Here is a 12,629-nt window from a genome sequence, read left to right as displayed (position 1 = left end):
TTGATATTTATAATCGCTCCCCAAACCATTTCCTGAATCAGTCACGTGTTACGGCCGGCTCGCGAGGCTTCGATCGTCACCACATACTTCATGAACACAAGTTTCAATAAGCGCTTCACAAAAAGGATTACTCGACACACGCTTTGAAGCCCCAACACTGAGGAACACATCATTACACAAGAGGATTTGTGAATGAGAAAAGGAGGAAGTGTAGCATTTCAAGTGATTCCAGTCAAACTAAAAGAACAGATGACGTATTGTTTTGTGATGACAGTTGTTACACAAACGGAATTTCAAAGATCAACGGAAAGTTTGTGGGAGAAAAACTGACTGATGTGCGGCCAGTCAAGATAACAAGAAGTGAGATAGTTATCATTGAGTGTGTGTCAAGGTGGCAGCGAGATAAAGCTCTGAGGATTGATGAGTATAAAGACCACGTCCAATTCGGGTCGGAGATGAAAAAGAAGGGAGTAATAAGTCTCATGCCGCTATCAATGAAGGCCAAAAGACAATCTGCAAACAAGCAACAAATCTCAGTAGGCAGTCAGTAGTCTAATGTGCACATATCTGATTATCAATTAGCCACTTCTTAAGCTGACCAGTAAAAGAACGATAAGTATTTGCTTCTCTTATCAGTATTGGCAAAAGATTCCATTGTTTAGATGCTGTTACAGAGAACGCTAACTGACTAAAAGCACTTCTTTGAGTGGGAATGATACAGTCCCCTCTTGTGATACCTCTGGTAACAAGAGTGCTTGCTTTCTGCATAACAAATCTCTTCAGTGGAGGTGGGGCAGTGCTTTGCAATATCTTATAAAGTAGATAAAGGTTACTGTAATTGATCAAGTTTTCCCAACTCAGAAGCCTATGGGTATTTAGGTTTGACAGGTGTGAAACTGTTAGGTTTCGAATCTGAAATTTTGATGTTTGATGTTTATAAAGACTTTAGAGTGGCTTCATTGTGGATTTGTTAGCCTGTGCCCAGCTTGTCAAACAATATGTAAAATGCAGGTTAATCATGGCATTCATATATATCATAGCAGTTTCAAAGCTGAGTGATTGCCTAACAAATCTAAAGTTACTTAAATTAAATGTAACTCATTTGCACATACTTTTTAAATGAATTCTAAAAGAGAGATTTGAATCAATCCAGACACCCAGATACTTATTCAGTATTTATTCAGTATTCAGTCACAACTGAGTCTGGAGTGCTACATGGTCGCTTTGAAAAGAACATGCTAACCGTTTTACAAACATTTAACGTACGACATGATCTGTCAAGCCATGTTGTGATATAGTTCATTGCATTAGTCAGTTTTGAAGCAGCTTGCTGTGTACATAAATAACAGCATCATCAGCATATAACTGGATTTCTACATTGGGACAAACCAAGGGCCAATCATTAACATAAAGACTGAACAACAGTGGGCCAAGTACAGATCCTTGCGGGACACCAGTATTAATTGTATAAGCAGTGGATTTATGATTTTGAACCTTTACATAATGTGTTCTTCCCTTTAGATATGAATCAGTCAACATAATGGTATCATTGGAAAAATTAAAAGAAGTTAATTTGTTAATAAGTATTCCATGAATCTCAGTGTCGAAAGCCTTTTTAAGGTCCAGAAAAATTGCCCCCACAGTACCACCCGTATCCATCATAGGGTAGCAGTCTCTGTTGAATGGTGAGCTCTAAAACCAAATTACGTAGGATGCAGGCTAAAGTCACTGTTGTTCAAATAAAAGACAATCTGCTCTGAAACCCACTTCTCCATCACCTTGGATACAACAGGCAGAATACTGATATGATATGATATGATACTGTATGTAGTTACTGATAATCTGGGGATCACCTGCTTCTTAATATGCTCCCAGATTTGTTTAGTATTACCTCTAGACTTATGAATAATTACAATAAAGAAAGTTTGCTTTAGCCTTTCTTAGTTCTCGAGTAACACTGCTGCATAACATTATAATTTTTTGTCTATTTGTCAATTTGCTATTTAAACTTCAGAAAATGTTTTAGTGCATGATTTCGCAAGTTCATCAGTTTCAGTAAGTCTGTACTCAACCAAGGTAGACAGTTCTTTTTATTATTATTCTTACCTTGGGGTATCTTAGTGAACGTTTGTGCTATACCCTGAATTGTGTTTATAAATCTCTCTCTGTCTTCCTCTACATTCCTCCCAGTTATAAATTCATTCCACTTTGTTTTGGTTATAGCCATTTGAAAATTCTCAAGTTCACTTTTAGGAATTCTAGGATGCTGAGAATGATATTTATTTGTCGTAAATCTATTATTTGTAAGCTTTCTTTTGAATAAAATGAGGTATGGTCAGTTAATCCAGTAATGGGATTATATGTTTTCTCAACTCTTTCTGGCCTGTTGGTGAAAATTAAATCAATTTGCGTCTATGAGGATACAGTTATTCTGGTAGGACCTTTAAGTAGTTGTGTAAAATCCATATTATCTGTAATTCTTTTCAAAGAATTTCTATTTCTCTTGTCATCCCAATTTATGTTGAAATCACCTTAGAGAATATAGAGAATTGCATTCTTTGAGTAACCTTTTAAATTCATCATAGAAAGTATTGTTAGAAGAAGGTGGATGATATAGTAAAACCAGAACAAAAGACATTTAAGAAGAGAGAGTGATAGTTAGTCCAATATATTCCAGATTAACATTAGATAGTTGAATCTGGCTGGAGTGAATATTATTCTTCAGGTTAACCATGACTCCACCACCTCTTCCCTTAACTCTATCCCATCTAAATAAATTATATCTGGGTATATTCAAGGCTGCCGATGGTGAGTTTTTATGTAACCATGTATCTGAAAGACACAAAAAGTCTAGATTGGAGTCACATAGCAAATGTGTACAACTTGGTCAGTTGTAGAAATTACACTACAGATATTCAAATGCCCTTCTAATAGTCCCCTGGTTTTTTGGGGGGGATCCCAGATGACTCTAGAATTATTAACAATTTTAAAAAGTTTAAATCTGCGATGTTTTTTAAAGACGGGGTTTACAGGAGTAGGTCCATGGATGTCTTTACAGTTACTAAGTGTGTTTCCTGGGTGGATTTGTTCTCCATGGGTGCAAGCTCTCCGTTTAGAGTTTGATGAACAGCCATTACTTGCATTTTGTGTGTTAGAGTACTAACACCTCGCCTAATTCAACACACTTGAAAGCAGAGATTTAGTACTTGGACGGAGCAGCACTGCTGGCCTATGTGCGCCTGGTGCTGCAGGTAAACCAGCACTTGTAGGACAGATATCTGGATCCTTATTCACCGCCATGCCCGTTGCGCTCACCAGCAGACACCCATTGCTCTCACCGTTTACTGTAGCCACCGTGCACCATTGTTTATCCTCATCTGTAGCAGCAGCCGCCATGTGTTCCCGACTCTCTCCCTCCGTTGCAACCTCCACTACTTGCCGCAAGATGCACGGCAACGCATGAGACATCCACCAGTCTGGGTGTCGAATCCTCGGTGTCCAGACAACAGAAGCGGGCAGGGACACTGTGCCTCCGAACCATAGGCCCACCAGCGAGGTCTCTGCATTACTCAACTCGTTGAACTTGGACATCAGATGCAGTTGTTAGCCCAGGCTGGTTTACAGTAGGCCACGTTGCTCTGTCCACAAAGTTTGAATTTGGACCGGCGCACTGATGAACATCACCAGAGAGGAGCAGACAGAGTGTATTGATAAAATGGTTGCTTGTGTGGTATTTGGCTTGGTAAGGTTGTTGAGTCTCATGTTGGCATGAGTAGATGAATGCATTAATCACAGCATTTTTTCCGTAAAAACTAATACCTTGATTGTAGTTGAAAATGATAGTTGTAGAGAAGTCGATCTTGTCACAGATATAATTTATATAAAGAGGCGGACTTGTGTCTAAAAACATTAAAATAAAACTAGGCTAAAAACGCAACCAGCGCAACTGACATGCCTGCTGCCATCTTAAGAATCTTACTCACGAACCGAGTGTGAAGAAGAATAGGAGCAAGTAAAGTGCCTACACTCTGTGGGAAATCACCAGTCAGCACAATGACCGAGAAGAATAAAAGAAAAAGAACTGGATAAGATCAGAGCGGAAGAGGGTCATTCACTGAAGCCACCAAGAGTATGGAAAGAAAGAAGGAGCAAAAGGATCAGAAAAGGAATGGAGACAATCAGCATGTGATCTGTATGGACAAGAAGTGATATTTGGCCTACATTGCCATGATAGTCAACTGTGCTGTGGAAATAAAAAGTAGGCTAAATCACAGAGGATTAATATGGTGTTGGATGCTGCAAGCAGATTCTTTGACATTGTGGGTATATCAGGAGCGGAGATAGACATTACACAGAGGGAAGGATTTGAAAAAAATTACTCTCCAGACATAGTATGGACAGTTTTTGAAGTCTCTGGGTGGACACTACTTCGTTGTTTTTTGCACTGGGAGACTGTTTCATCCAGTAGGTGGCAGTATGCATCTTTAAAAGTCATGGTTGCAATCAGCTTTCGCCAACTTGATAGTCTAACGTGAGGTGCAGGTTTAAAGACATCCAATATATTACATTACATTAGCTGCTATCATTATATTTGTTTATTTATTTGTCCTGTTTGTTTCTCATGTACTTGTTTTGTTTTATTATAACCTGTACTCCCTGTTTTGTTGTCTGTCAAGTACTATTGGATTAATAAAGCTATCGGGGGAAAAAAGACTCGGCGCCTTCAGCTGCCTTGCTCTCGCGAGGTTTATGTTAATGTTCTACATTAAGAGAACACTGTTTCTACATTAAGAGAACACTGTTTATCAAATAAAGGAGTTAAATTGTGGAATAGTTGCTGTAATGAGTTAAAACAAGCCACGTCTATTTTTCAGTTTAAAAATATCTAGAAGAGAATAACATTGGAAAAATATTTATTAGAATGAAAATTAATTAAATAGGCTTGTTTCTGGTGTGGACAATGGTCCACTAATGTGTTACTGTTAATTTTATGAACAGATGTTGTCATTAATGAGTTGCATTTATGATTCTAAAGTTAAGGGCAGGCACAATAAGCTTTAGCTTCTGCCTGCACCTGGTCATCTATAGTGTTTATGTTTTGAATGATTTGATTGAATGATCTGTAAATGACCAAACCGAAATAAATGAAATGAAAATGAAATGTCATGTGACATGGTGACGTTTTACAGCGCCGGTGAAAGTTGGACACAATTTTTAACCAGCGTGCCTTGTTTTAAGTCCAGCATGCATCACGTTTAATGCGCAGCGCTGCTCTGCGCATTAAAGCGCTGACTTAACGTGATGCATGCTGGACTTAAAGTTGGAACCACAGTATTGCCTGGTCTTGCGGCATTTTTCTTGGCAAATGTTTGTGTTTGTGTTTGTGTGTTTGCATTATGTTACAGTCTAGATTATAGTAAGTAAGTAAATACTTGTATAAAATAATATTGTGTAATATGGAAAATAACCTGTATGGGACAAATGGTGAGCAAACCCACTTTGTCACACCTTGTGACATTTAAACATTTTTCTTATTCCTTGTTCATGTAATTAAGTTAACTTCCTGTTGACTTTGTTTCTTGTTTTCAGTACATCTTCCTAAAACATCTCTGACTCAGTACTGCATATACTGTGTGTATTTCTGCGAAAGACAAAGATAGAAGATAAAGAGTCCAACTTATGAGACAAAAAATGTCAGTGGTTGAACTGGTACTTTTTTATTATTGTCAGTGTGAAACAGTGAACACCAATTTATTGAGGCAGGGTGAAACTTGATCTGACAAGCTGACAAGCTGATAGACAAAGTGTTAAGGCACTAAACAAAAAATCCAGCATGCCATAGAGCACTACTTGTTTCCATGATACAGTGTACTCGGCTAGCATACAAAAATCCCATCATCGAGAAAAAGGTTTTGTAAAACCCCACAGTACAGCTGAATCCACCTGATGCACACTGCTTCTTTATGTTCACTGTAAAACATGCTTTATAAAAAAAGTAAGTAATAAAAAACTGAATATGCTTTGTTTTAGGAACCCGTCAGTTTTACTTTGAGGCTACGCCACTGAACTGGACTGAAGCTCAGAGCTTCTGTAGACGGGTCTACACTGACCTGGCCACCATAAGAACCCCAATTGACGCCAATGCTGTATTCAGGACCACAAGGAACTACACAGGCAAGTATTGGAAACATATACAGACCATAAACATAAGGTATATAATCATATACATACACAACAGCTTATTTTGATTAGATGAAAGTATAAAATATATTATGGAATGTAAAAGAACAACAAAGACCCTTTGCGAAATAGAGGAGACACATAATTTAAGGGATTTTCAGTTTATTCATCTACATTTTAAGTCAATTCAGCAACAATTTTAATTCCAGCTGTTATATAATGAACATCTGTTTGAACAGGCAAGGCTTGGATAGGCCTCTATGGCGACAGCTGGAGATGGTCCCTGAGTAACAGCAGCTTCTATGGTGAAGGAGAGACAGAGTTCAGAAACTGGGCTCCTGGATATCCCTACAATCCTTACGGACAACAGAACTGTGTGGTGCTTCAAAGCTTTTACAGTTACTATTACTATTACTATTACTATTACAATTACTATTACTACTCTTTCTTGGATTACAATGGAAAGTGGTCGCACGTTCATTGCAACAACCAACAAAGATTTGTGTGCTACAACGGTGAGTTTTTTTATATCATAAATATAACCAAGAAGCTAAATGGAATTTCTGCATAGCACATTGCTAATAACTTCTCTACATCAATATATTACCAGGTTCAGTAAATGGCAAATCATCCTTTGTAAAAGTCGACAAATATTTGAATTGGACCGCAGCTCAGAGCTACTGCAGGGAGAATTATGTCGATCTAGCCAGGTACAGTGTGCACTAATGAAGACTCCAACACATAAAATAGTTCAGTACTGAACCAACTACTTAACAACTACTATCTGTTCTGTTGATGAAACTCGGCTTATTCAGTATTGTGACTGTCAGTGTTGGGCAAGTTACTCAGAAATTGTAATATAGTACTTACCTTAAAAAAAGTAATAATATTATTTTACTTATTACTGGGTGATAAATGTAACTAGTTATGTTACTTGTTAAGTTACTATGTTACTTTCACTACCACCACTTTGCATCTTTTCCATTCTTCCTTTCGCTTCTTGGCTAACAGCTGACTTGAACAACAAAGTCCAGTGTGCTGACCTGCAGCACCAAATGCATTACTGCCAAACACTGGTGACAGATTGATTGAATCCTTCTCTTCCTGTCTGTTAATTTAGTACTATTATTTTTTAACTGTAATGAGTTACATAATTTTCATCCTTCTTTTTAAGACTGTGATGCACTTAGACCTCAGTCATGATGTAATGTATGATGATTATGATGATTACAAGCCTTATTTGGAATAGAAGTATAGTAACATAGTTATAGTTAGTTTGAAGGTGATTATGTTGCACTGATTTTAATTAACAGATACGTTGTCACGTGACCAAATCCTTACATAATCTCATAAACTACAATATTATATTTTCCAACAATCACTAACAATGCACTGCAGTGTTGGACTTTCTTCTTTCTTTTATGTTTACCTTTTCAGTTATACTCAACTCACCCTTGATGTGTATATGCTGCTGTTTCTCTTGCAGTATACGAAATCGGGCAGAAAATTACATCATCACAAAGCTGACAGCTGGGGACTCTGTGTGGATTGGTCTGTACTTGGATCAACTGTGGTCTGATGGGAGCACGTCTCTGTTTCAAAACTGGGCCTATGGGCAAACAGACAGCACAGCGCAGTGTGTCACCACAGTGTTCAGAAACTCAGGACTGTGGTCAGATGATAACTGCTCCCTCACTTTCCCGTTCATCTGCTACTCAACAAGTAATGCATCTTATTTCTACTCACATACTGTAAAGAGATTCATTGTTGCATTTAGGCAGTTTACATTATAAATTATAAATCCTTTAACATCAGATTCACACTGAATTTAGATTTGTATACACGTCTGTTGAAACAAGAATGCTGTAGTTAAAAGTTCTTCTGCTAAATGCTGTTCAGAAGATTATATACAGCAGATAAACCTGCGCAAATCTAGTGATCAAGTTGTAAGCAGGACAGTATTGGAGCAATTACATTTCTACAGAAATTACTTTATTGTCAGTAAGGTGAATATTTGCGATCTACAAAAACAGACATAAAACCTCCAAAATCAACAAAACAACAAAACCAAGGTCACGATGTGTTAATCCTAGTCCTATAAGCACAGGTGGACTCGCGTACTACCTCCTCCAATCACGCGCACTCGCCCACAGTAATTGCACTGTGCACATAGCCAACCAAAAGGATGCTGCTAAATAGCCTCAGTATCCGAACACCTCTTCAGCAGATGGTGTCAGAGCAGCAGGGTTCATCGGTAGAGGGCTCGGCCTGTGCTTATAGAACTAGGCTTACCCAGAGCCCTTTAAAGAGAGAGTCGTGTCATCTCCATTCACTCCAATGGACCAGTTTTTCACAGCAATGGCGGATCATGGAGCGTCTGAATAGTTCCTGGAAGTTAGCATCATGCATTTAATTTTATTTAAATATATTAGTGGTGCATGCATGAATAAAAGATTTAAAAACCTTGTTTAAAAGTAGTATACTAGCATATTATAAAATCTTCATAGTAAACATTAATTATATTATAGCAGTAGACTCTGCGAGGTGGAGGAGCAGTGATGCTAAAGAGTATTGAGTGGACCATGGTGAGAAAGAAAACAACACATGATTATACCATATATAAGAAATCATACCTAAAATGTTATAATATTTTCTCTCAGTGTCTGCATCCCTTCTTAGCTTATTTTCCACACAACAATTCAGGTTTATTTACCCAAATTAATACATAATAGTGGCTGAATGCACCATATTGGTGAACACTCAATTCTTACTGGATATGTTTACTGTAATTACATAATTACTTTGTAAAAATTCATATCACATCATCAAAGTTCCTGTGTGTGAGAACTGTGTGAAAAAATAAAAACATTCACTAACTAACAAACTATCTAGTAACTGATGCCAACATCAGCAGCAAAAGCTTTTAATGAAGTTCCAAAATGTAACAATCCATAACTTTCTCAATCAAACCTGTAGCCATTTACAAGAAAGGTTGACCAAACATTAAGCCAGTGATGTGTTCTTTCTTTGTGGAAAAAGTACATATTCACATATTTTTTAGTGATTGTAATGTTGCTCCTGTTGACCTGAGTCAGTCATTTTTTCCTCCTCTCCATGTCAGCTGGGAAACCAAACATTCGTACTCCTTTTTCTGACCGACTGCAGCAGCATCTCCACACAGCACAATAAACTGTGCTGTAGACTACTGTAAGACAGTACGCAGGCACAAACCACTTAACATGCAGTTCTCTGAGTTTATTGGAGATTTATTAAATTAATACATGACAATCATTGATAGTCACCTGTCTGTTGTATCTGAAGTCATAAAGATTACATCAGTCATTAAGATCAATTAACCCTGGTACCATGGGATTACTAAAAGGAATGTTAGAAAGTTAAAACTGATCTGAATTTTTAACATGTTTTCAAGAGGAACACACTTTCCAATGTAAGGTTAGCCAGAAAAATGTCCACAGGGTAGATGATTATAGCTGTTATTGTCAAAAATATATGTCTTCCTTTTCAAAAGTAGTAATGTAACTACATGCACGTGCAGAAATATTGTAAATTAACACATTTATTGTATAAATTACCAGAAATCGCTTAAAATAGCCGTTTTGTCGTTTCTCTCGCTCATTTTGAATTGCTCGACTAGGACTTCCAGGAACTATCTGCGGTCTCCATGAACCACGTGACGATGTAGCATTTTGGACCCCCGCTGACGCAACTCTCTTTTTACAGGGCTCTGGGCTTAACATATTGTAACCTTCGTTCTATTTCACAAAGGCTCCGTCCTCAGCTGGACTCTGTGGGTACAGTGGGTGGAGCCCAATGACTGTCCGCCCTAGCTGCGACAAGCTAAAATTCTACCACACCAACCTGGTCTGCCACAGGCCGTCCAAAGACCCAACCACCACATCACCTTAGTGAAAGGACGCTGTTGTGCAGCTCTCTCCAGCACTTACCCTGCTGAAAAGCTCCGTGGACACTGCCACACTTGTGGTGGATTGTGCACAGATCGCCAAGAGTGGCTTGGGAGGTACACTCACAAAGACATCTGGCAAAGAGTATCTTGGACAGTACATCCAGCACTATCACTGAAATTGTTGATCAGTGCGTCAGATGGAGACTGTGCACTCTACATAGGATGTCAGAGCGCGCACTGGACACAACAGCTGCAGTCGATCCTCCCTCTGTCCAGCATGGGGTGGGGAACGAGCTCCTTATGTTCTTAAGAACAAAGGAACAGTTCAGTCTCAACACAGCTGCACTGTGGTCACCACAAAGCACTATGCTGCTGGGGTGAACTAACAGGGCACACAGCTCACTCACCCTCTTAGCAGAGGAGAGGGCTAGCAGCAAGGCTGTCTTGGGAGATTGCATTTTCAGAGGACTGCTCCAGAGGCTCATGGAGGGACGAGAAGGGGGGAACAGATACAGCACCTCTTCTAGCCATGGAGCGTGTGCAAACACGTCCGTTTCCAGGGGCTGTCCTGGCTGAATATAGAGCCACAGCGGGCAGTGGGTGTTGTGCTGGCTGCCAAACAGGTCCTCCTCCACTCTCCTGAAGAGAGCCTAGATTTGCTCAATCACATCGGATTGCAGTCTCTACTCAGTTGGGGGCCGCCTCTTAGCATGAGATTGGCTCCTCTGTTCTCATGCCCTCATGCCATGCACCTTTGACACTGTCCCCAGTCCAAAAAACGAGCAGAGCGCATGCAAGAGTGGAACAAACACACAAACCACGGCCACGGGAGTGTGAATAGGGAGAAATACTCATGGCACATGAGTACAAGCACACACAGGGCTTATGTTGAGGGAACAGTAAGGACGGTTGTTACGTACGGTGGCAGTCACACTGAAGTGCATTTATGTCGACAGGAGAGCCCTGGCCTGAACCTTAAGTCTGTACCTGCGTGCCTATGTGTGCGTAATGTGTCCAGAATTGGCAGCGTTGGCGTTGTGCTTGGTCTCTAGAACATTCAGTATCTAGTGCACCAGAGAAAACCCCGAAGCATCACATAGATAAAAACGGATAAGGTGCCGTTTCACCTCGTCTGCTGCTTTCAAAGCTTGCTGCAGGTGGGTGACTGCATCTTGGAGGAGCGGCCTGAAGAGCCCATTGGGGCTGATGGGCCAGCAGCTCCTTTCTGATCTGCTCTGGCAGGTGGGACATGTGTAGCCACATGTGTAGCCACGCTATGATGTGCTCCTGAGCATCTGCTGCTGCAGTGGAAAGAGACAGAATGATCACTTCATGGCTATTCATGGTTAGTGACGTGTACAGTGGCCTGGTCTTGGGCAGAGAGCGGCAAAGTCCTATGAATTTTGAATTCTTCATTATTTGTTCATTGCATATGTCTTGTAAAAAGCAGACTGTGATGTGGTTAGATATAAAATGTGACAACATTCTGGCTAATAAAAATGTGTATCTGTAATAGCCATCTTAAGGTTTGTCAACAATTGGATACAAAATAGAGCAACCGTAACAGCCAGATAGAGCATGAATAATTTTTCTCGCAAACTTGTTTGTTGATAAATTCATTCACTTCTCTTCTTCTGTCTCAGCTCCTCCAAAAACCGAAGACTTCAGATCAATAGGACAAGATGAGACCAGAATCACTCTGCAGTGGAATAAAGTGAACAACAGCTTCAGCTTTATTCTCCAGTTTAATGGTGCAGAGATCAACATCACTGCACCAAATGGAGATGGACCAGTAACTCACACAGTCTCATCTCTCACTGCTGCAACTAAATACACATTCACTCTCTTCTCTGTGATTGAAAACGTCAGAAGCAGTGGAGTAAACATTACTGCAGTTACCGGTAATATATGTCACTTTATTTCTATGTTCTGTATCTGCTTAGCGAGCCATCATCTGCTTTTCAGAGCACCAGTGTAAAACTAAGACGTATCTACTGGGTATAATATTCATTAAAGGAATGTGCTACTTAACAACATGCACTTTATTGCATGTTAATTTAACTCAGCATTGTTTTGGCCAACACTATAAAATATTTTTTACATTAAGAATGATTTATTTTTAAAACTTTTGTGATGTTGTGATTCTTCATTTATTATAGAGTACATCTCTGTTGTGATATAAAGTGTGATGGATATGACTACAGAATGTGACATCTGGATCCAGAAAAAACATTTTTAGTAATACAAAGAATTGTTTCACTTGCTCTGTTCCTGACAGACAGCCTTAAAAAGGTGGTATTATGCTCTTTTTCAGGTTCAAAATCCTATTTAGGTGTTGTACCAGAATAGGTTTAGATGGTTTTATTCTCAAAAACACCATATTTTTTGCCATACTGCACATTGCTGCAGCTCCTCTTTTCACCCTGTGTTGAAGGCTTCGTTTTAGCTATGGAGTGATGCATCTTGTCTCTAAATGATCTTTGTTGGGAGTTGCTAGTTAAGGACTACTAGCCACTCAGAAGCA

At 39.3% G+C, this 12,629-nt stretch overlaps 1 protein-coding gene across 1 annotated transcript in view; it reads left to right on the top strand.

Moving 5' to 3' along the window:
- The window catches only part of LOC123980808 (receptor-type tyrosine-protein phosphatase H-like), a 32,380-nt gene that overhangs the window by 7,481 nt on the left and 12,270 nt on the right, over positions 1-12,629 (top strand). The window contains exon 5 of the mRNA XM_046065359.1: positions 11,749-11,897. Within this exon, the coding sequence (XP_045921315.1) occupies positions 11,749-11,897 (149 nt within the window). The remainder of the gene's footprint in view (positions 1-11,748; positions 11,898-12,629) is intronic.

The sequence above is a fragment of the Micropterus dolomieu genome, linkage group LG12, assembly GCF_021292245.1.
Source record: "Micropterus dolomieu isolate WLL.071019.BEF.003 ecotype Adirondacks linkage group LG12, ASM2129224v1, whole genome shotgun sequence".
Lineage (NCBI taxonomy): Eukaryota > Metazoa > Chordata > Actinopteri > Centrarchiformes > Centrarchidae > Micropterus > Micropterus dolomieu.
This window is presented reverse-complemented; position numbering and strand designations above follow the sequence as displayed.